Source organism: Halichoerus grypus, chromosome 11 (assembly GCF_964656455.1).
Source record: "Halichoerus grypus chromosome 11, mHalGry1.hap1.1, whole genome shotgun sequence".
Taxonomy (NCBI): domain Eukaryota; kingdom Metazoa; phylum Chordata; class Mammalia; order Carnivora; family Phocidae; genus Halichoerus; species Halichoerus grypus.
The window spans coordinates 26062595-26088665 of NC_135722.1; the positions used below are offsets into that span (position 1 = coordinate 26062595).

The 26071-nt window shown below is 38.0% G+C and overlaps 1 protein-coding gene across 6 annotated transcripts in view; it reads right to left on the bottom strand.

The window, feature by feature from the left end:
- HIPK3 (homeodomain interacting protein kinase 3) overlaps positions 1 to 26071 on the bottom strand; it is a 93048-nt gene that overhangs the window by 22680 nt on the left and 44297 nt on the right. For all 6 annotated transcript variants that reach the window (XM_036107269.2, XM_078058227.1, XM_078058232.1 and 3 more), the window contains exon 3: positions 1726 to 1849. In XM_036107269.2, coding sequence (XP_035963162.2) covers positions 1726 to 1849 — 124 coding nt within the window. The remainder of the gene's footprint in view (positions 1 to 1725; positions 1850 to 26071) is intronic.

Consider the following 26071-nt stretch of genomic DNA (forward strand, 5'->3'; position numbering starts at 1 on the left):
TTTTTTTTATTTATTTACTTATCTGAGAGAGGCACGGGGTGGGGGGCAGAGGGAGAGAGAGAATCCTGAAGCAGACTCCACAGAGTGCAGAGCCCACCCAACACGGGGCTCGATCCCATGACCTGAGTTGAAACTAAGAGTTGGCTGCTTAACCAACTGAGCCACCCAGGTGCCTCCTCATACCCTTTTTGATACAGAGTTAAGCCCTGAAAATCAGAAATAAGGTACATTTTATTGCTACAATTATGTCATGGTTGCATTAAAATGTTCTTTTTTTTTTTTTTTTTTTTTTTTAAGATTTTATTTGAGGGAGAGAGAGAGAGAGAGAGCACGAGAATGGGGTAAGGGACAGGGAGAAGCAGACTCCCCACTGAGCAGGGAGCCCAATGTGGGACTCGATCCCAGGACTCCATAATCATGACCCGAGCCGAAGGCAGACGCTCAACCAACTGAGCCACCCAGGCACCCCAAAATGTTCTATTTTCTATTTTTTCATTAAAAGTTAAATAGTATATCATTTAATAAAAATATTTATCTACTAGAAACAAAACTGCTGTAAGCATTTTGTTCATTTTGACTAAAGTTTTCCACTAAAATATGAGTATATATCTCTCTAATAAGGAAGATGCTATGAAACTTTTTCAAATACTGATTAAGTTTATAACTACTCCAAAAAAGAACCTTGGTATTAAAACTAAACAAAACAAAAACACAAGAAAATAGCAAACAACATTCCCTGTCTAATAGCTTAGAGAGGCTAATGAACGTAACTGAAAACTATCATGGGAAGTGTTTAATGGGGGCGCCTGGGTGGCTCAGTCAGTTAAGTGTCTGACTTCAGCTCAGGTCATGATCTTGGGGACCTGGATGGAACCCTGTGTCTAGCTCCCTGCTCAGCAGGGAGTCAGCTTGTCCCTCTGCCCCTCCCCCTGCTCATGCCCCCTCAGTCTCTCAAATAAATAAATAAAATCTTCAAAAAAAGAAAAGTGTTTAATGAAGTAATTTGCTGGATTCTACAGAGAATCATTTAAATAATGTTAAACTAGATTTCCAATGTCACTCAAAAACAGCTTAAAATACTAAAGAGGGTTCAGGTGACTGAAGTACTTAAGCCCAATAATGGTTGCTGATTTAAGATCAATAGTTATGATGCTTTTATTCCTTGACAGTGGCTGACATTTCATCCATCATCAAAGTCTGTCACCCAAGTGTAGCTTTATTATTTAAATGGACACAGTCCAGCCCTTTAAATGTCTAAAGAATAAAAATGATACAAAAAAGTGTTTTTGCAAAACTGGTTTGGGGGCCTGTGGACTGTACCTTTATGAAACCTTACTTCAGCTGTTAAAAAAGTTTTTAAAAACCAAATACAGTTTTGAGATCTTGAATTTAAATTCCCTAAGATCTCAGGTTTTGTCATTTTATTTTAAAGATTTTTTGGGGGGGGGCAGAGAGAGCAAGAGAGCACAAGTAGGGGAAGCTGCAGGCAGAGGGAGAAGCAGGCTCCCCGTTAAGTAGGGAGCCCAACGTATGGCTCGATCCCAGGACCCTGGGATCACAACCTGAGCCCAAGGCAGATGCTTAACAATTGAGCCACCCAGGCGCCCCTTGTCGTTTTATTTTTAAAAGATTTTCATGGGTATTATATACCTGGGGAAATGCATTCCTATTAGTCTATTATTTTTCTTTACATTCTATCTAGATCTATCATGACAGTTTTCTTACCTGGTCATACTCCAAGGCTCCTGGGTAGAGCGGCCATCCAAGGAATAATTCTGCAATCACGCATCCCAATGACCACATGTCTATGGCTTCACAAAATGGCAACCCCAATATAATCTCTGGAGCTCTGAAAAAAAAAAAATCACAATGATTTTCCTTTAAAATTATCTTATTTCATCTGACATTCTAAGAAAAGTTAGTAAAATGAGAGTAGTCACCTTCTATTTATAGTAACTCTTCACTTTTCAGAATTCTTTGAAGCCTAGACATAATCTTGAATTAAGCTTACAAGGGTACAATGAGTACAACCATTGCTAGGATAAAATCTCTATTTAACCTTACAGAGAATTTTAGAAAAAGCACAGATCTTGTATTTGAGACTATAATAGATTAGAAATAATACACTAGAAAGAGAACTGGCGAACTATGAAATACACGCACTGTTGACATCAACAGAACTGAAAACCAGACATTGAGAGGTAAGAGCAAAACAAGCCCAAAGACTAAAAGTAGATCTAGGCCTAGATATTACTTCAGAAAACAATAATAAATATTCACAAAATCAGGACTGTTAGTCATCAGAAGAGACAAGACCAAGTGCAATGTATTCTGCTTTAAAAGGCAGAAAAATACAAGGTATCTAAACAGCTAGAAAGCATTTTAGCACTTGAAGAGCTTCGATTACTTGGAAAACGTATCCCATGAAAAATATCATGCCCAGATAAATTATGTGCTACTTCACATGACTTTACATGAGAAAAAGTAAGATTCTGAGAGGCTTCACATACAGCTATGTAATTCCAAAGTGAGTCATACAATCACAGTTACCCTAAACAGTCTCAAATTTAAGAGAAGTTGTAAGATCAATACAATGAATGGGTTTTTTCATGAACCACTTGAGAGTAATTTGCCAAGTAACTGTATACTTTGTATTTCCTACAAACAAGGATATTGCCCCACATAACCATAATACAATCATCAAAATCAGGAAAGGAACACTGATACATCTCTACCATCTAAGCCTCAGACTCCGAGTCTGGCCAATTATACTAATAATGAATGTCCTTTATGGCAAAAGGATCCAATTCAGAACCATGCATCGCATTTAGTTGTTGTATCTTTTAGAATAGTTCCTCAAGTCTTTCCTTGATTTCTATGACCTTGGCACAAGCTATTACAGGCCAGTTCTTTGTAGAATGTCTCAGTGTGGGTTTGCCTGATGTTTCCTCATAATTAGATCCGGGTTATAAATCTTTGGGAGGAGTTATGACAGAAGTGATGCTTTTCCTCATGATGTGCTGTCAGGTGGCATACAATTTTGATTTGTTCCAGTAGTGATATGTTCACTTTGATTATTTAACATGGTATCTGCTAGATATTTCCACTATTGAGTTCCTCCTTTTCTCTCTGTAATTAAATATTTTGCAGGACTTAAATTTGAGACTATATGTGTAAGCCATTACTATCAAATTTTCCATTTCTTTATTTATTTGCCTATGTGAGTATAAATTAATAGAACCCTATTTTATTCAATGAGTTATAATCCGTTACTGTAATTATCTATTTTGATACTCTAATTTTCCCAGACTTGACCAGTCACAACTCCCTCAACGAGCTATGGGTTCTCATTACTACTGGGATGGCACTGTTCCCAGGCTCTCTCAGGATACATATTATATACAGTTAGACAAAATAAGGCTTCTGCTAATTTCTTTAACTGAGACTGCTAATTGTCATTATCTCCTAAAGCAGCGGTTCTCAATCTTGACTGCACATTACAATCACTTGGTCCTGGCCACACTCCATACCAATTAAATCAGAAACTCTGGGGGAGGGACTTGGGAATCAGTATTTTTGTAAAGCTCCTAGGGTGATTCCAATACATGGCCAAAGTTGAGAACCAAAGCCCTAGGCTCAAGTAGTTAGACCAATGGGAAGATTGCTCCATCTTCTCCCTATAGCTCTTCTGATCAGAATAAGTTCAAGGGATAAGAAATAAGCTGTTTTTTACCACTGATGTAGGATCTGTCCAGTGAGTCCTCTCCTGGACATCTCTGCCATAATTCATACTTAAGGTATTAATTCACAAGCATTTGTTAAAAGCAAGTACGTGCTATGAGGCATAAAAGATCTTTAGAACATAGTTGCAAAAGGCTTTCATTCTTTTGACAAAATACTTAGTATAGATGTATAAATGTGAATTATATTGACATAACCAAATGCTACATTGGGTAGAAAGAGGGGAAAAAACAAGTTACACTGAGTTATCATCCTTACATATTCACAATATCGTATAAAAGAAGACAGAGAAGATCTTATCCTTTTTTGTTCACTATGGTATACACAGAACCTAGCAGAGAATATGCACTCAGTAAACATTTCTCAAATAAATCATTCCTACACAGGTTAGGTCACACAAAGAAAAGCATCAGAGTTTTCGAAATACGGGTTTGAACTAAGCCTTGAGGAATAGAAGTCTAGGCACAAAGAAAGAGAAATGGCCACAAGAGTTAATAAAAAGTATGTATTAGCCCATACTAAAAAAGATTCAAAGCAAAAAGACAGTTTCAAAAGTATGGAATAAAAAGGGATTCACTAGTGATGTTTAATCATACCAATTTGAATTCTGAAGAATTATTAAGACCAACAGATCTATAGCCATGTAAGAGTTTTATCATTATTTTGCAATATTCACTATGAAAAAGTAATGGGGTTTGAAATTGGCTATTGGAAACTTCAATGTCATATCTGGCAATGAAAGAAAAGTAACAGAATGATAGTGCCTAGGATATACAACTTAAAGAGACTGAAATTATTTGATACCTGATTAACAGTAAGAAAGGAGTTTCTGTCAACTAGACAAAGAGCAATGAATTCCTTCTGCCGTTTGTTACCACTGAATGAATGAGCCAAATTTCTAATTGATGGTGACAAGAATGTGGAGACATCTTTTTAAAATCCTGACCAGGAACTGCATAAAGCCACTTCAAGCATAAAACCTGAGATATAGGGGCGCCTGGGTGGCTCAGTCGTTAAGCGTCTGCCTTTGGTTCAGGTCATGATCCCAGGATCCTGGGATCGAGCCCCACATTGGGCTCCCTGTTCAGCAGGAAGCCTGTTTCTCCCTCTCCCACTCCCCCTACTTGTGTTCCCTCTCTCACTGTGTCTCTCTCTGTCAAATAAATAAATAAAATCTTAAAAAAAAAAAAAACAAAACTTGAGATACAAAAGTTGTACTCAAAGAAGCAAACTCAAATTTCTCATTTTAAAATATAAAAGTATTTTAACTGCAAGTTTTACACAAACTCATTGTGTATTACTGCATCAGCTAGGGTCTTCAAAAAAGCAGATTAGATGTGCAAGAAATGTCTTGGAGGAAGGCAGGGAGAGGAAGCAGGAGTAGGTGAAGACAGCCCTCAGACCCCGAGCAGTTGTGACATGCGCAAGAAGAGGGGCAAAGGGAGAGGCGGATAGAGAGAACCTCCCACTACAGCGCTGTGAGGATAAAGTCTTGGCTGGGCTAATGCAGAGTCCCTAAGCAAAAGATTACCTGCTGGAGGAGCTCCCCATCAAGCAAGAATAGTTCTAGTACCCCTACTGTGTTTGGTCACTGGCTAGAACAGCCAGGACGCGTATCTATCTGAAGGTGCAACAGCTGCAGACTCTCTGTCAACTGCGCTCCCCACAGGAGGTTCTCCTGAAGGGGAATCTGAGTGACACAATTCCATGCCTGCCACAACTATCCTCCCCAAAACTTTCATATTTTATTTTCAAATACATATATGTCATAAAGAAAATGCAACAAATTTCCTCACCACATCCCATTTAAATGTGCCCAAACTCCAGTCCACCCTAGCATGCCATAGATACTACCATTTTCTATGTGGATCAATGTAAAAGGTGGGAAACAATACCATAAAGCATCCACAATCTAGATGAAGCTGCCAGAGATGTCCAACTCTACCAGCCAGTCTCACAATAAACTTTAAAAATTAAATTATGCATGAAAGAACAATATATCCATCTGTCAGTAATGAAGAAAGCTTAGTTTTCTGTTTTTATCTTAATTGGCTCTCAAATTCTTCCCCTGGGCTAACTATACTTTTGGATAAAAATGATCAAAACAGAGATTCTAATCTGTGGACCATTCTTAAAAACAAAACAAAACAAAACAAAACTTCTGTCCTACTCCTAAAGGAAATTGTTCCACTTCTTTTTTCATCTATCTTAACTCCCTTCTGAGCACCTGTAATGTGGCCGTGCTAAGGCTGTAACAGGGAATAGATATAATTTGTACTTTGGAGACCAGGCACCATTAAACATGTCTACTGAATGGAGAGTATAACAAAACCTCTTGTTTACCACTCTATAAATAAAAACTCACAATTAGAAGTGTCAAACCCACAAACTAAAAAAATTAGGTCATATGGTTAACAAAGGCAATCTATATCTAAAATGCTAGTTTCTTTTTTTATTATTTTTTGTCATGTGCTTTTAATCAAATGTATCAATATTCATTAAGAATAAATCCTTTCTACTCTTCTAAAATCCTGAAACACTGATATAAAATATAGTAAAGTGGGTAAGATGAAAACAAAAAATTTTTTTAACTACATAAACTGAACTCTGGGGACTTTTGCCAGAGTAGAAGAGACTGTTGGCAGTCGATGCTTCAAATAAGAACATAGTGAAATACTGTCATTCAGAAAAGAAGACGACTATTAATGGAACATTTTATTTGCTTTACCTCATCTTTATTTACTTTTGTAAGTTGAAAATTCAATTACTGGCAGAAGAAACCCAGCCCTGTTAGGAAAAAGGATATCTCAGTTCAGGAATTCAGTATGTCTAGCTCTAGGAACAATTACATTTTTTTAAAGGGGGGGGGCAGAGGGAGAGGGAGAGACAGAGAATCTCGAGCAGACTCCCTGCTGAGCTGGGAGCCAGAAGTGGGGTTCACTCTTACAACCCTGAGATCAAGATCTGAGCCAAAATCAAGAGTCAGACACTCAACCAAATGAGCCACGCATGCACCCTAACAATTACATTCTTATAACAGAGATGCCTTGGGTCATCACTCCAAATGCCATTAATCTATGAACTCATATGATGATTTCATGGCCATCAAGAAAATGTTGATCATACTCTTATACTTATAGAGAGTGAGTTTTCTTTTTGACATAAAGAGAATATAATGGTTAGGCCAGCGTGAATATCTAGTCTGCCTAACAGCTTCACTTCTCATTAAACTTAATTAGCATAATGCTGACACACTTCAGCTTCTGGTGAGTCTAGTGGCAGAACCACCCAGGTCTGGTCAAGTCTAGAACACTAATCAAATAATTTCTGAAATGCCAAGCTAAAGGCCAGAAGGTAGGTAACATCACTCACTAAGACTGAGAGGTACAGTCATCCAGGCTTCTCTTGATGAAACTTCTATACCAAGTATTTATCTACACACTTCTCTCTGCTTTTGACATTAAAAAAATACTAGAGAAATGCAGACCATCTTGGAAAAGGTAATTAAATGGTAAATTCAATAAAGATAAAAATACTAAAATGACAACAGTCTTTTCTAAGGTAGAATATGAAGAAGGCATTTTTTTTAAATAACAGTATTACTAAGCTATGGTATGATTCAATGGTTTTTAGTATATTCACAGAATAGCGCAACCATCCCCACAATCAATTTCAGAACGTTTTCATCATCCCAAAAAGAAAACCCTATATCCATTAGCATTTACTCTCTATTCCTCCCAAACTCCTCCATCCCAGGCCACCACAAATCTACTTTTGGTCTCGTTAGATCTGCCTCTTCTGGACATTTCATACAAATGGAATCATAGAAAGTAATGTTTTGTGACTGGTTTCTTTCACTTGCATGTTTTCAAGACCGCAGCGTGTGCCAGTACATCACTCACTTTTACTGCTGAACAGTATTCCATTGCCTGGATATTCCATATTTACTTAGCCACTCATCAAGGGACAGACATCTGAATTTCTTCCACTTATTTAGGCTATTATGAAAAATATGAAGTTAACCAAGAGAGGCCATATATCAGCTCACCACACTGCGGAGCAAGAATATACTCCAGTGCTGAAGGAGGTCAGAGCAGAGAGGCTGCACACCAAAGACAAGTACCGCCTCAGACAGAACTAGCCAGTACAGGAAGAAAATGCCTTTGATGGGACAGAAATCCAAAAGGGAAAGGAGAGTACCAGTGTTAAAAGAACTACTGATTTTTCTACTTTGTTCAACGCTGCTGTCTTAATAACTGAGTTAATCTTGTGCTACCCCTTTTCAGACCCCTAGGGGCACTAAAAGGAACCTCCTGCCCATATCCTGGCGATCCACTATACAAGAGCGTGGATCAGAGGTGCAATTCCCTTCAGGTAAGGTTCATGAGAACGTCATGCTATGCTGGTACTAAAAAACTGCGAATCTATGCACAGAAGCTCGGGGAAGACAAATTTTGGAGTCTGGTAAGGAGGCACTGATTTCAAACAATGAAAATCATCTAAAGAGAGCTATATTTTTAACACTCAAGAGTAGGCACTTAGCTCTCCCTCCAACAGCAAGTAATTTACCTGAGCCTTCACATTTTCATTTTTTAAAAGATGGGGTTCTACCACCCCTATATTCTCCAAAGATTACCTAAAGGACTAATCTTATACTTTTACCTATAAAAGAATGTGTGTAAAATGTGAAACGGTATATACATTCCTCTAATTTATTCATCCTCCCACTGTCCGAATTCACACCTCCTCTCTTCTCAAGCCACCACCTCCTCCCTATCCTCATTCCGGACTGTTGTCCTTGCATCCTACTTTACTGAAAAAAAATAGACAGAATTTGAAAGAAACTTCCACCTTCTCATCACCACATCTACTAGCCCACTTGCATCTGTCAGTGCTTCTATCTAAGGCATCGAGGCTCACTTACTGAAGTATATCACTCCACCAATTTCCCACGCTCTCTCTCCACCCAGCCCTCTCTTCAACTCTTTCTCTCTCTCCAGAACCATCTTGTTTTTACACTGTCCATTAGCCATCACCCCTTTCTTTTCTCCCCCTTATACCAGTCCTCGAAAGCACTGTTTAGAAAAGCTGCCTCCAATTCTGCCCCTGTATTGAATTTACTCTAATCAGGCTTTCATTACCCCATCATTCCACCAAAATAGCTCTTGCCAAGGTCACCATCAGCCACTGCATTGCCACAGCCTCGGATTTACTGGACTTGCAGCGTCTGACACAGCTGATTATGCTCTCCTGCTTTAAACAGTCTGCATTTGTCTTCCATGACACCACTCTGCTCTGCCCTTTACACCTCACTAGACTCCCTTCTCAGATTCCTTTCTAGTTCCATCTCGTTTCCACAACCTTTAAATTCTGGAGGCTCAGGCTTTGGATATCCATCTTCTCTATCTATATTCACTTCCCTTAGGTGATCTCATCCAATCACAGAGTTTTAAATAGCATCTCTATTCTTAACACTCTAAAATGTGTATCTCCAACCCAGTGTGTATCTCCAACCCAACCTCTCTCCTTACCTCCAGACTTAGGTATTCAACTGTCTACTCAACATCCCTTTCTTGAGTGCCTATTAGATATCGCAAACTAAACACATTCAAAAAGAACTCCTAATTCCCCCCAATCCACTCCTTCTCCATCTCAGGAAATGACAACTCTATCCTTAGTTTCTCAGGCTCATAACATGGGCAAATCAAACTTGACTCTTCTTTTTCTCTCACTTCCCACATCTATCATCAGATCCCACTGACTCCATCTTCAAAACAGATCCAGAATCTGACCATTTTGCTCCACCTTTACTGCTGCCACCCCAATCCAAGCCACCATCACTTCTCATTTGGATAACTGCAAAAGCTTCCTAACTGTTCTTCTTGCTTCTGCCCCTGTCCTCTCCCATCTATTCTCAACTTTGCAGCCAGAGTGGTCCATTTAAAACACAAGTTGGACACATCACTCTTCTCTTCAAAATCCCCCAACAGCTTCCCATCTCAGAGTAAAGTCAATTCCTTACAATGGCCTACAAGGTCATACATGATTCAGCCCTTACCTACATCTAATATTTCCTATCACTATCCTACCTGCTTGCTCTGATCCACCCACACTAGCCTCCTTACTGTTTCTAACCACAGTTCCTGTCTCAAAACCTTTGCGCTTATCTAGGAGAAGATTCCGGGCAGAAGGAATAGCAGGACTTAACCTCTGTACTATTACTTTGTGTTTCTGCTCAAGGACCATCTTATTAGAAAGGCCTTCCCTGACCACATTAAATAGAAAAAGTAAGCCCCTGCCAACACATAAACTTACCTCTCCTCCTTTATCCTGCTTTATAGTTCTCGATAGCACTTGCCACAACTAATATATATATATATGCTTATTATCTATTTTCCCTTCCCCACTAGAATATAAATTCCATGAGGGCAGCAACTTTTTTTTTTTTAATTAATCTCTATACCCAATGTGGGGTTCAAACTCATGACCCTGAGATCAAGAGTTGCATGCTCTACTGATTTAGCCAGCCAACGGCCCCAAGGATAAGAATTTTAATTCTCTCAATGCTATATTCCCAGCACGGAGAAAACTGCCTGGCACATGGTAGGCACTCAATCATTATTTGTTCAATGAACTAATCAACTAAAGGGAGCTATTAGCATACATTAATTTGAAAATGCTAAGAATATTTTTGTTACATCAAATACATGAGCCACACAGGTATCAACTGAGAGACTTTTACATGCCAGCCACTTTGCATTAGGGACAGCTGATATGTTTTGACTACAGGAAAAAAAAAAAAACCACCACCATTTACTGAGCTCTAACAATGGGCCAGGCATCATGGAAATAACTTTTAATGCATTATCTCATTTAAAGAAGTGTTCTGAAAAACTGATTTCTGCATTGTTCTTCTGCTCCAAGATAAAAAATGCTGGTAAACAAAATGTTCCATGTAAAACAGAAGAAGCCCTCAGTTGAGTACAGCCAGCCCACAGAATCATGAGAAATAATAAATCATTGTTTTTGAAGCAACTAAGTCTGGAGTTGCCACACAGCAACAGATAAGTGATACACTGCCCCAATTACCCAGAAAGTGATGGAACTAAAGATTTCAAATGCCTGATTCCAAAGCCTTTCTCTATACCATACACCCTCAAATTATAAAATCTTTTTTTTTTTTTAAAGATTTTATTTATTTATTTATTTGACAGAGAGAGACACAGTGAGAGAGGGAACACAAGCAGGGAGAGTGGGAGAGGGAGAAGCAGGCCCCCCGCCGAGCAGAGAGCCCGATGCGGGGCTCGATCCCAGGACGCCGGGACCACGACCCGAGCCAAAGGCAGACGCCCAACGACTGAGCCACCCAGGCACCCCAAATTATAAAATCTTTTGACTGAAACACAAAAAGTCAAATAGAAAACCTGGAAATTAACACCAAAGTCATTTTAGCAATTCAATTAAAGTTATGCTCTAGTTTTATTTCCCACAGAACAGGAAAATACTAACTGATCTATGTTTTCTAATAGTTACATAACATGAGAAAATGTCTGTTATGTGCTTTTTTTTGATTAACTGGTCTTTAGCTTTCCAGGACAATTAAAAAAAAAAAAAGATCTTGGGGCGCTTGGGTGACTCAGTTGTTAGTGTCTGCCTTTGGCTCAGGTCATGATCCCAGGGTCCTGGGATCGAGCCCTACATCGGGCTCCCTGCTCAGTGGGAAGCCTGCTTCTCCCTCTCCCACTCCTGCTGCTTGTGTTCCCTCTCTCGCTGTGTGTGTCTCTGTCAAATAAAAAATAAAATCTTAAAAAAAAAAAAAAATCTTGCTGCCATTTCTTAAACCAATTTTTCATTCTATATAAATCCTTTAGGAAATATATAGTAACAGCAATAACATCAAACAGTTACATAACACTATGAACCAGGCAATGCTCTAAGTGCTTTAGAAGTATTAACCATTTGATAGCCCTGCTAATCCTTTTAATAGATAAAGAAATGGACACTAGGATAAATAATTTGCCTAAGGGTAACACAGTTTATGTCAAGGTACAGTTGGAATTCAAAGCCAGGTTTAATGACTTCAGAGTCCACACTTGTAACTTTTAACTACTATACTTTAACATAAATAATTCCTAGGATTACTGAAACAATCACACTTTTGTGTTACTGGAAGTTCTCCCACTCAGATGCTATATTTATCATTAAAAGCGTTCTTCTTTTCTCTTTAAACATATCACCTTTGATTTTAAGACTAACCAGGAAATGTGAAATATAAATACACTTATGTAAAAGAACTTAGTTGACATTTTACTCCTTTTCCTGATCTTTAAGCATTTACTCATCTTAACCATAAATAATCTTTCACATTAAATACACAGTCATCTGCTAGATACATCTTAGTTAAAATAAGGCTCTTATTTTGGCAGCTACTGTGTTCCCAAAGATGACTGTAATATCCTTTTACAGAAACAATTAGGAAATGAGCTCAACAGTGGATGTGACCATCTACTCATAAGTACCAATTCAACATCACGCACTCAATAAATTCTTACATGTCAAAGTCCTGTACCTAGCAAAAGACAGCAAAGACCTAAAGTGGTTATAAAATGCAAGCATCAGTAAATGTGCGTTCGTACAAGTACAATCAATCTAGGAAAGGATACACACTCAAATTTTACCGGCAATTAACTCTGAGTAATCAACCTGGCAAGGGGGGAGGGAAAAGTATACATCTCCACAATATTTTGTTTTACGATTTTTATTTATTTATTTATTTATTTATTTATTTATTTAAGAGAGGGAAAGAGTTCATGTGCAAGGGAAGGAGCAGAGGGAGAGGGAGAGAATCTCAAGCAAACCCTGCTCTGAGCGCGGGAGCCCGAGGTGGGGCCCAATCTCACCACCCTGAGATCATGACCTGAACTGAAATCAAATGTTGGAGGCTCAACCGACTGACCCAACCAGGCGCCCCTCACGATGTTTGTTTCTAAAAGAAGCACCTCATAATATACAATAAAAAACTAATGTTAAAAAAAATTGTCAGTCACCTGGACTTCATAGGAATTTCACGTTTCTAATATTACCATCAAATTAGACCACATAACCAGTGTTAAGTGAACCTTGTTTCCTTTTATTATAAGGAACAATCTTCTGTTGAGAGTTTTTGAGGTAGGAATACACTGCCTCTGGAAAGAAAGAGCACTGGAGCTACATCTTAGAGCCTGTCTGTCTGTAGGGAAGGCTGTGAAAGAGATTCTTGTAAACACAACAGGGGAACTTACACTGGAGGGACCTCTAATGATCCTTCCGAATCATAATGCTACTAAAATTTATGAAAATATCAAAGAACATTTCTACAACTGGAACTTTAACAGAAGGATGACTGTTAAAATATATTAGTGAGTTAATTTCCAGCTTGTTCAGCACTCTTTTCAAAATCCTGCAGTATGGTGCTTTTTTAAAAACAACCAACAAGAAAACCTCAATGCTCTGAGAAAGGCAAATAAATTTCCACAGAGACAATCAACCACTTTTAGAAATATTTTTCTTTTTTAAGTTATGAATGTTTTTAACATGATAAAAAAAATTTGTCGCTATAGGCAATAATATCACTACAGAACACTAGATAATCACAACAACTGTTTTTATGACTGGAAAAGCAAACTATTCAATAACATGTGTAATCAAAGTACACACTCTTAGAATAGACACTCATTCAAATGTAGCTTAAGTCGTGGGCTAAAAATATCACAATTAAAAATATCCTTATTGCAAGGCCACTTAATCTTTTAAGTATGCAGGACAATGATCCAGATCAAAGCACCAAGTACAAAGAACAGCAATAATAATAAATAATTTCAAAACCTAGTAAATGTTAAACCTGAGAGGTAGAAGAAAGGAGACAGCAAAGATTTAATATTCATCACCAAATATGCCAAATGGGATTTAGAGCCCAATGTCTAAAAAGATGGATACAACAATAATTTGCGTATCTAAGACTGAACAACAGCTAATATTTTGTAAAGATAGGTAGGGCTCAGAAACATATTCCATTTATAGACAGCACTACATCTTTCATGTTTTATCTATCAAGAACAGTGGCATGACGACCGAAAATTCTCATGATATGGAAGAGAAAATAGAGAAAATTATTATTAACATATATCGAAAGAGAAGCAAAGGAGCTGAGTTTGGAGGGGAATATGAAAAATATCTGTAGGGGCGCGTGGGTGGCTCAGTCGGTTGAGCGTCTGTCTTCAGCTCAGGTCACGATCTCAAGGTCCTGGGATCGAGCCCCGCATCGGGCTCCCTGCTCTGCGGGAGGCCTGCTTCTCCCTTTCCCACTCCCCCTGCTTGTGTTCCCTCTCTCACTGTGTCTCTCTCTGTCAAATAAATAAATAAAATCTTTAAAAAAAAAAGAAAAAGAAAAATATCTGTAAAAAATAAAGGAAAAACATTAACAACTGAGTTTGAATGTATCTGTTCTTTATGTTTGGTTACATGCTATTGGATGAAAAAATCAATATGTAACTTACATTTGTATTGCATTTGTATTTTACAACCTGTTCAAATATTTTATTCTATGAGGTAACAAGATAAATGTCGTTATCCCTATTCTATAGGTGATTAGGAGGGAAGTACAAAACAATCCAAGATTTCCTAAATTTAACTATGAGATATATTTAAAATTATAATGTATCATCAGTAGGTGCCAGTAGAAGCTCATAATCTATAAGGTATATTTAAACTAAATCAGGGGCGCCTGGGTGGCTCAGTTGTTAAAGCGTCTGCCTTCGGCTCAGGTCATGATCCCAGAATTCTGGGATCGAGCACCACATCGGGCTGTGTCTCTCTCTGTCAAATAAATAAATAAAATCTTTAAAAAAAATAAAATAAATCAGACAACAAAAAATATTTAATTGCAATAAATGAGGCAATTTTTTTTAAGACTTTCATTTATTTGACAGAGAGAGAGCAAGCGAGCATGTGAGTACAAGTAGGGGGAGCAATAGAGGGAGAGGGAGAAGCAGGCTCCCAGCTGAGCAGGGAGCCTGACTCGGGGCTCGATCCCAGGATCCTGGGGTCATGACCTGAGCTGAAGGCAGACGCTTAACTGACTGAGGCACCCAGGGGCCCCAAATGATTCAATTTTATAACTTCATAATAATTACTGAAAATGACAAAATGTTTATTGAACTTTTTTTTTTTTTTTAAGATTTATTTATTTATTTGACAGAGAGAGAGACACACAACGAGAGAGGGAACACAAGCAGGCGGAGTGGGAGAGGGAGAAGCAGGCTTCCCGCTGAGCAGGGAGCCCGATGCGGGGCTCGATCCCAGGATTCTGGGATCCTGACCTGAGCCAAAAGCAGATGCTTAACGACTGAGCCACCCAGGTGCCCCTGTTTATTGAACTCTTAATAGGAGTCAGATTCTATGCTAAATGTTTTACACTCATTATCTCATTAAATCCTAACAAAACCCTCTGAGGTAGGTACTGTATTATCCCATTTTAGAGATGAGGAAACCAAAGTACAGAAGCAACTTTTCAAGGCAGGGCTTGTAAATAAACCTACGCAGTCTGAGTGAGAGTCCAAGCTCCTGAACACCACACAGATAAATCATCTTTATTTTATGAACTATTACAAATGCATTATTTAATTATAGGACCATATACCTATGCATTAATAAGCAAGTAAAAGGTTAGGCATTGATTCATCAGATGATCTTACACAATCTGGTGGCACTCTGGAACATACCATTTCTTTCTTTTTTTTAAAGATTTATTTATTTATTTTTGAGAGAGAGTGCATGCATGAGAGGGGTGTGTATGAGCAGGGGGTAGGTGTATGAACAAGGGGTGGGGCAGAAGGAGAGGGAGAGAATCTCAAGCAAACTCCCCACTCGGGACTAGATCTCGCAATCCTGATATTATGACCTGAGCCAAAATCAATAGTCAGACATTTGACCGACTGAGCCACCCAGGTGCCCCTGGAGCATACCATCTCTTAAAGGCCAATAATCTTCTAACAGTTAGGCAAATAAGTACTCCTCCCTTACCCATGAGGGTTATATTCTAAGACCCTCAGTGGATGCCTGAAACCATGGATAGTACCAAACCCTACACACACACACACACACACACACACACACACACACACACACACACAGTATATATACCTGTTTTTTCCTATACATACATACCTATGATAAAACTTAATTTATAAATTAGACACAGTAAGAGATTAACAACAATAACTAATAAAATAGAATAATTATAACAATATACTGTAATAAAGGTTAAGTCAATGTAGTCTCTTTCTCTCTCTAAATATCTTACTGTACCATACTCACCCTTCTTCTTGTGATGATGTGAGATGATAAAATGCCTATGTGATGAGATGAAGTGAGGTGAATGATGCAGGCATTGTAATGTTTTGAGTCTCTGACAGCAAGTCAGGGGGAGGATCATTTCCTGCGGGCGGGACCGCAGAAACCGCAAAAAGTAAAACCGTCGATAAGGGGTGAACTACTGAATATTATTAGTTTTTCATGTTTTCCCTTGTAAATACTTCTAGACTCACAGAAAAGTTGCAAAATAATGCAAAGAATTCTTCAACCAGATTCTCCAAATGTTAACATTTTGCCACATCTGTATTATCCTCTCTTACACACACACACAAATACAATTCTTCTGAATCATCTAAGAGTTAAGATGCAGACACGGTAATCCTTTACCCCTAAATACTTCATTGTGTACTTCCTAAAAAAAATGACAGTCTCTTACATAGCTACAATGTATTTGTAAAAATCAGGAAATTAATGCTGATACAATACTATTATTCAGATTTTGCCAACTATCCCAATAATGCCTTCCTTTATATCAAACAAAATTTTTAAAAATAAATAAATCCCAGACCCATGTCTCTTTAGTTTCATTTATCTAAAATAGTTCCTCAGCATTTTTGTGGTTTTCATGATACTGTCATTTTTGAATACAGGCCAGTTATTTTCTAGAATGTCCCTCAGTTTGTGTTTATTTAATGTTTCCTCATGAGGTTTATGCTATTTTCAGCAGGAATACCACAGGAGTGATGCTATCTTACGCTTTATTTTTAGAAGTGTGTATTATACTATCATCAGTTTTTTCAAGGAATATTTATCAATACTTCTCAGAATAGATTGTTATGTGCTAGTATAATCAAGGAACTACAGACTTTGGAGTAACAGAGAAGAGAATTCAAATCCCAGCTCTGGTAGCTACTTACAAAACTCTAGGCCTTAGGCAAGTTACAAATGTTACTGCCACCTCAACTCATTCATTTGCAAATAAGGGATATACTTGCCTTTCCAGATTATTGTGACAATAAAACCAAGTACTTGGCACATAATTAATATCCTTCCCTCCAACAAAAGCATCTGAAGTTGACTAAGTGATTTCCCCAAGGTCACAGGGTCAATAAATGGCAGTGCCAAAACAGAAACTTGGGTTTAACCTTTAAATCTTGTAAGATATAAAATGTGCCTTCTACAAGCAGTCCTGTTAACATGTGTCTTATCTTCTCTATTAAGGAGAACATAAGGTCTTTAATATCAGGAGCTGCCTCTCTCTTGGTTTTATACTTCATACAGCCGTTGGCAGAGTATTTTATAAACAGAAATCACTCCTTAAAGAAGTACAATGAACACAAAATATTCAATTAGACACAATGCTTCCCCAAATATATTCCATTTTAATATACATTTTAAATTCTCAGATATTTGATAACCTACAAAATGGCCAACTACATTAAGCAATGTCTGTACCTGGAATAATAGAATTAAGGGAATATGAAAATATTAAACACTCACACATATATATTTTTCCCTACATACCTAACCCTGCATACTTTTCTACCAGAACCATTAATCCCAACAAATAAAAATTCCAAAGAATTGTTAGAAATCATTAAGAAATTTTCAAATATACTGAGTTAAATTCTACCTAATGAAAGAAAATGGAAGGGTACTACTTAGCTGCTATCAGATTAATATCCCCAAGGAGAACAACTACAAAAACTGGCTGAACACACACACACACACACACAGCTGTGTATAGTGGCTTTTGGGTGACAGTTATGTGTCTGTGTAGGTTCACCAATTTTAACAAATTTACTGATGTGGCTGAGGGGGTGGGGGTGTCATAATGGGAGAGGCTGTATGTATGTAGAAGCAGGAGGGATATGGGAACTCTGTATTTTCTGCTCAATTTTGCTGTGAACCTAAAATGGCTCTAAGAAATAAAGTCTATTATTTAAAGAAAAAAAAAATTGTGTGAAGTCATCAGAAAGCAGACAAGACAGCTAGGACTGGAGGGAACAAAATCCCAGACCAAAGAGAAAACTTATTAAAGTTGACTTTACATTTCCTTGAGATAGTCACCAAATGACAGTGAGACATGGTGGGGGGGGGGGGTGGGGAGACAGAAAATAGTGGCCTAAATTTAGCCTACAGCTATTCCACTGGGCTGGGAAAACAAAAACTGGAATTCAGAACCTGCCAAGAAAGATGGGCCTTGTGAATACTCCAAGCTTTTCTTTTTTTTTTTTTTTTTAAAGATTTTATTTATTTATTTGACAGAGAGAGACACAGTGAGGAGGGAACACAAGCAGGGGGAGTGGGAGAGGGAGAAGCAGGCTTCCCGCCGAGCAGGGAGCCCGATGTGGGGCTCGATCCCAGGACCCCGGGACCATGACCTGAGCCGAAGGCAGACGCTTAACAACTGAGCCACCCAGGCGCCCCCAAGCTTTTCAAATGAAACCACAAAGGGCTACATCCTAGGAACAAGGGCAAACTGAAATAGACAAGCCTCACTTGGAATAACATGAGCTACCTACTCTACCTGGCTTCCAGAATAAAAGAGAACTATCTCTGGAGGAAGATTTTACCATCCAGAGTCACTAACACAGCACTGCCCAACAGAGCTTTTGGCAATGACAGGACTGGTCACATGCAGCTATTGAGCACTTGAGATGTGGCTAATGTGACTGAGGAAATGAATTTTAAAATTTATTTAATTTTAATTAATTTAAATTTAAACCTAAATAGCCATTAGTGATTAAGACTACCATATTGAACAGCAGAGCTCAAGAATTTTTCATACCTAAGATTGAATACTAAAGAAACAAGCAAGCAAGCGAAAAAAGTTACCAGCCTAACAGGAAATACAGTCAAATGTAAAGAAAGAAAAGACGAAAAAAGTCAATAGAAAGAGCCTCAGAGTTATCTAGCCAGTGAAATTATAACAGGGACTTTAAAATAACAATAAAAATGTTCAAGAAAATTTCACCAGAAAACTGAAATTTACTTTTAAATTAACAAATTCCTGATTTTAACACATAACACCACACACACACACACACACACACACACACACACACACAGACACCTCAGAGTCAACTGCTTACACCAAAGAGAAAAACTTAAATGCAGCCACAGAGGGGAAAAAGGACACATCACCATCATCAAAAGAGCCAATTTTCTATGGAAATAATGGAAGCCAAAATATAACAGAATAACATCTTCAAAGTGCTGAAAGAAAATAATTCCCGAAGTATACCTGGAGAAAATATATTTCAGAAATTAAAATATTTTTTGCAAAACTGACACATTCTGAAATTCGTCTAGAAATGCAAAGAACCAGAAACAATGCTCTGAAGAACAAGCAGGAGGACTTACACTATCAGTTATGGTAATGACACGGTGGTACTGGTCCAACAGACAAAATAATGAAAGGACACAACAAGACAGTCCAAAAACAGACCCACACATACAAACGCACACCTGGTTTACGACAAAGTGGTTACTGCTGTGCAGTGGGATAATAAATGGTGTTAAGGGATATCCACATGGGGGGAAATGTACCTTAATCCCTACCTCATACTATATGCAAAATCAACTCCAGAGAGATGGCATCTCTAACTAAATGTGAAAGGTAAAACAATAAAGCTTTTAAAACAAAACACAGGAAAACAAACATCTTAGTGATCCTAGAGCAGATGAAGATTTGTTAAATAGGACACAAATGGTGTTAATCTAAAGGATTTTGAAAAATGAAACTACAGTTGACCCTTGAACAATGCAGAGGAGTTAGGGGCACCAACTCCCATACAATCAAAACTTCATGTATAACTTCTTGACTCCCCAAAAACTCAACAACAACTAATAGTCCACTGCTGACCAGAAGCCTTCATGATAACATAAAGAGTTAATAAATATATATTTTGTGTTTTATATATACAAATAATATATATATGTACTATATTCTCACAATAAAGTAAGCTAGAGAAAAGAAAATGTTATTAAGAAAATAATAAGGAAGATGGGGTGCCTGGCTGGCTCAGTCGGTAGAGCATGCAACTCTTGATCTAGGGGTTGCAAGTTCAAGCCCCACACTGGGTATAGAGGTTACTTAAAATCTTTTTTTTAAAAAATCATAAGGAAGAGAAAATATATTTACAGTACTGTACCGTGTTCATAAAAAAAAAAATCCACATATAAGTGGACCCATGCAGTTCAAACCCATGTTGTTCAAGGGTCAACTATATATTAAAAAAATGAGACCATGTATTAAATTAGTCCATGTATTCACCTAAGTCAGCTCTAAGAAGGTCAAAAAGAAAGCCACAGAATGAAGACATTTCTCCAAAAGGTTTCATATTGAGAACACTTTAAAAACCACAAATGAGGGCGCCTGGGTGGCTCAGTTGGTTAAGCGACTGCCTTCAGCTCAGGTCATGATCCTGGAGTCCCTGGATCGAGTCCCACATCAGGCTGCCTGCTCGGCGGGGAGTCTGCTTCTCCCTCCGACCCTCCCCCGTCTCATGTGCTTTCTCTCTCTCATTCTCTCTCTCCCTCAAATAAATAAAATCTTTAAGAAAAAAGAAAAAAAAAAACAAAAAACACAAATGAGCAAGACTGTCAAGCAAATAGAAAATGAGGCAAAAGAAACTTCACAAAATAGAACATCCAAATAGTCGATTCACATTGCAATAATGAAGCTGTAAACCTAAAATTTGTGCACTTTATACTATCTTATATTTTAATAAAATAGTTTACAAAAAATGGCTGCATTAGCCATTATTAACACAAATGCAGTTACTTCATGAAAGCTTTCAAAAGTTCTGCTCCGAAGAGGAACAGCGGCACATTATACACCATGCAGGCCACCAGGGAACAACTGGGAGACTCCTTATCATCTTGCTACCACTGCATCATTTTCCTTTACACCATACACTCTTTTTTTTCTAATAGCTTCTATTTATAAAGCAAATACAATGTCCCAAGACTGTACTAAGTGCTTTACATGCATTACATGCATTATGTAAGAAACTTTAAGGTAGCTATTAGCATCATTATTTTACAGATGAGTAAACTGGGCTCAGAGAAGTTAAACAATTTGCTCTAGTTGACATATTAAGTGGCAGAACTGGAATTATGAGCCTGTGAATAAATACAGTAGCATAATTTGTTACCTGACATTATTTAGCACCAACAAACAAAAGTATACTGTTTGTTTTTTTAAATTCTATCCTTCTTCGAAAATACTTTGTTTTTGTTTTTTTTTAAAGATTTTTTATTTTATTTTATTTTATTGAGAGAGAGAGAGAGAGCATGAGAGAGAGGAGGGTCAGAGAGAGAAGCAGACCCCCTGCTGAGCAGGGAGCCCGATGCGGGACTCGATCCTGGGACTCCAGGATCATGACCTGAGCTGAAGGCAGTCGCTTAACCAACTGAGCCACCCAGGCGCCCCCAAAAAAATACTTTGTATTTAATGCCTCATATGAACCAGTGAAAAGTCTAAGGTCTTCTTGTAAGCCCTAAAAAAGGAACACTAGCGTATCATATATTTTGTTTTTGTTTTTAAGATTTTATTTATTTATTCATAAGAGACAGAGAGAAGAGGCAGAGGGAGAAGCAGGCTCCCTGTTGAGCAGGGAGCCCGATGTGGGACTCGATCCCAGGACCCTAGAATCATGACCGGAGCCGAAGGCAGACGCTTAACCATCTGAGCCACCCAGGCACCCCATATCATATATTTTGAATACTATAGTGTTTAGAAGCTTGTTACTAATTCAGTGACATTCTCTCTGGAGGAGTAGTTATATGTTAATGAGAAGCAATTTAGAGCAAACAAAATAAAGCTTTAAAAGATTCACACACATACTTCTTTCATGTTACATGGTTTCACCACCATATTACTCAAATATAAATTCTCTCAATGAGTTTACTCTTTCTAAACACTTCTGGAAGTATTTTGTTTGAAAATGGCATCCTGGGGGTGCCTGGGTGGCTCAGTTGGTTAAGCATCTGCTTTCAGCTCAGGCCATGATCTTGGTCCTGGGATGGAGCCCCACAATGGGCTCCCTGATCAGCGGGGAGTCTGCTTCTCCCTCTGCCTCTCCCCCTCCCCCACCACTCCTACACGCACGCGCTCTCGCTCTCTCTCTCTCTCTAATAAATAAATAAATAAATAAATAAAATCTTAAAAAAAAGAAAATGAGGGGTGCCTGGGTGGCTCAGTCGTTAAGCGTCTGCCTTCGGCTCAGGTCATGATCCCAGGGTCCTGGGATCGAGCCCCGCATCGGGCTCCCTGCTCGGCGGGGGGCCTGCTTCTCCCTCTCCCACTCCCCCTGCTTGTGTTCCCTCTCGCGCTGTGTCTCTCTCTGTCAAATAAATAAATAAAATCTTAAAAAAAAAAAAAAAAAAGAAAACGACATCCTGTTTTCAGGTGACTTTCACCAACTGACTGATTGACTGCCAAATTCCACAATTATGTTTTACCATTTATAAAGAAGCTATATCCTTAGATTCAAAGGATACGTTTATTATTACTTTGCTATTACTAAAAATTAAAGATACCTATATAAATACATGTAAAAATTAAAAGAGTTATTTATAAATGCTGATATACCAATTCTCATTTAGGTATACTGGATTTCAGTTGCCTCTTCTATAATATAAGTTAGACTGAATGTCTATGTAAATGTTTCCCACTCTAAAATTATTTGCTTCTACATAACATCTTTAATACAAATATTTTATCTTTAGGAACTGTTGATGATTAATTTAGCCTTGAGGAAGGAAAGAGAAAAAAAAAAACAACCCACATTTACAATGCCAGGGAACATTCTGCTACAATATGAAACAGCTCCATACCACAGAAGAGAGTGGACAATAAAAGACTTGTGATACAGGAAAAGAGATATAGGGCTCGTGTTATCAAGGCGTGTACCAGAAAATCTACTGAAAAGTTACCAAAAGCTTCCTAAGCATAACATTCTACTCACACATTTTTAAAGTATTTGAATCACTTTTTTGATTACTTTGTCAGCTTTTTCCAATTGTACAGGACTATTTCAAGGCCAAAGTCATGCCATAATCTTGATACCACCGCAATTAGGTTTCCAAGAGGTCGTTAGTTTGTGACATTTGCTGGTAAGTACACTCTATAATCAGGAACTAGGGGGTAAGAAAGCATAAAGTAGTAAAAATAAATTTTCAGGTAGTTATGTCTGTGTATAGGTCTGTGATTTCTTAAATCAATCCATAACACATGTATAACAATGCAGGATAAACTATAAGAGGCAGAGACTATAGGTTAAAAAATGAATTTCTAATCTAGCACAGAAGTCTAGACCAGAACAAGGCAGGGTGAAGTGTGGCAAATTTACATGTGAGGCTATTTCAGAGATAAAAATACTAGGATTTGGTCACACTATGATTAGATATATAACAGGGAAACAAAAGCCAAAAACTCAGTTTCCCACACTGAGTAACAGGGAAAATGGTTTTTAAATAATCTTTTTTTTTTTTTTTTTTTTTAAGAGAGAGAGTGTGTTGGGAAGGGGCAGAAGGAGAGAGAGAATCCTAAGCAGATTCTACCCCCAGCATGGAGCCTGACACGGGCCTTGATCTCACAACCCTGAGCCAAAACCAAGAGTTGGACGCTTAACCAACTGAGCCACCCAGGCACCCCTTAATAATCTTGATACGATAATACGAGACGATGAGAAGATGTAGGTCTTTGGGAGAAACATGAATCATGAATGTGAGTTAATAACATCCAGAGACTGTCTAAGGAAAGAACTAAAAACAGAAATTAGGTATTCAACGGGAGGTCAGGGCTATAGGAAGGTACCTGAAAGCTTACCATATTAAACAAACTGAAGTCAAGGGACAGAGTAAAATCTCCAAGAGGGAAATAATACTGAATGAGAAAAGGGCGCAGGACTGAACTCAGGAAAATGTATTCATTTAAGAAGTGAGAAAAAGAACAAGAAAATTTGTCAGAGAAGTGAAAGAAAAAACTGAGGGTATAGTGTTCAGGAACCAACTAAGAAAGTTTCAGTAAAATAAAGCACTAACAGTGCCGAATGATAGAAGTCCAGCCAGATGTGGACTTAAAAAAAAAAAATCCATCATATTTGGTGATTAACGAACAAGTCAACAATGTCCTTCAGGAGAGGGATTTCAGGAAGATGAGGAAAAATCCCTGGAGAAAGAGCATGGTCAAGTGGAGAGGCAGAACTGAGTTCAAATCACAGCTCTGCAATTTATAAAGCTATGTACCACCCTGGGTAGGCTGCTTAACATACTGAATCTCAAATTCCCTCTTTGTAAAATGTAGTATTACCACTAGTCAAGGTTGTTATAAGGGTATGGGGTAATTACGAAAAGTTTCTAGCACAGTGGCTGGTACTATGCAGTCAATAAATGTTGTTATTATTATATTAACCCTGTTTATTTTCACTCCCCACATAAAAAAGAACATCTACCAGTACGACATTATGACAGAAGGCTTTTTTTCATGTACTGCAGGTGATTAAAAAAATTTAAAACTTGATTTTAGTTTTTGCCTATTTAAAGCCAACAATTTGAAAAACCAGAAATATCCTTGTGATGACAAGAATGTGAAGAAAAGAGCATTTTCAAACACTATTGGTGAGATTATAAACTAAAGTAATATGTTTTCTGGAAGGAAATTCGGCAGCACCCATCAGCAAAATGAACATACCCTTTGACCCAACAAATCTCCTAGAAATGTCATGGAAATGTACCAAACAAGTGTCCAAGGACATACAAGAAGGTTTCCTGTGGCATTACCCAAAAACAAACAAAAAGAGGACTGCTTAAAGTATAAAATATAAAAAATTATAGTATAAAACCTCAACATTAAGTGGGGAAATTGCTCCTGCTTTGCTTCAGAGACTTCTTGATTACTGAATTGTTTCTGACAGTGAGCATCCATTACTTTTATAATTAAAAAAACATTAATTGAATAATTTTTTATTTAGTATACTTGTTTTTAGATAAATATATTCAACATTTTTTGTAATTGAGTGTTCTCCTCACAAAAGAAACATTTGTTCTTTTTAATGTCAAAGTCTAACACATACTAGATCTTTCTCCTAAGTAATACAATCTTACCACACCCGCTGATGCCTAAATTATTCACTGGCCACCAAACTGGCACTCTTCTGCAGCAGCAGGCACTCTGTTAATAACATCCACGGCAATGAATTCCATTCATAGGAAAATGCTGAAGACTCAGAAACAAACAGGCACATACATTCTGAGGTGTGTGATGTCAGGGCTGTTATCATTACATCCTACTACAGTACATTCATGAGACAATACGCACCTTTAAAACAAAGCCCTACAGCACAAGGGAAAAAAAATTGATAACCTTTGACATTAAAGGCTTTTTTTTTTTTTTACCAAGACATTAAAGGCTTTTATTCAACATAATTTTTTAAAAATCACAAAAACAGAACTACCACATGATCAAGGCATCCCACTTTTGGGTACACAGCTAAAAGAACTGAAAGCAGGTCTTGAAGAGGTATTTGTACAATCATGCTGATAGCAGCCCTATTCACAACAACCAAGAGGTAGAAGCAACCCAAATGTCCAGTGCTAAAGAATGGATAAACAGGGCGCCTGGGTGGCTCAGTCGTTAAGCGTCTGCCTTCGGCTCAGGTCATGATCCCAGGGTCCTGGGATCAAGCCCCGCGTTGGGCTCCCTGCTCAGCGGGAAGCCTGCTTCTCCCTCTCCCACTCCCCCTGCTTGTGTTCCTGCTCTCGCTCTTTCTCTGTGTCAAATAAATAAATAAAATCTTAAAAAAAAAAAAAAAAGAATGGATAAAATATGGAATATACAATGGAATTTTTCAGCCTTAGAAAGGAAGGAAATCCTGACACATGCTACAACATGGATGAACCTTGAGGACATTATACTAAGTGAAACACACTAGTCACCAAAAGGGAAGTACTATATGAGTCTCCTTCT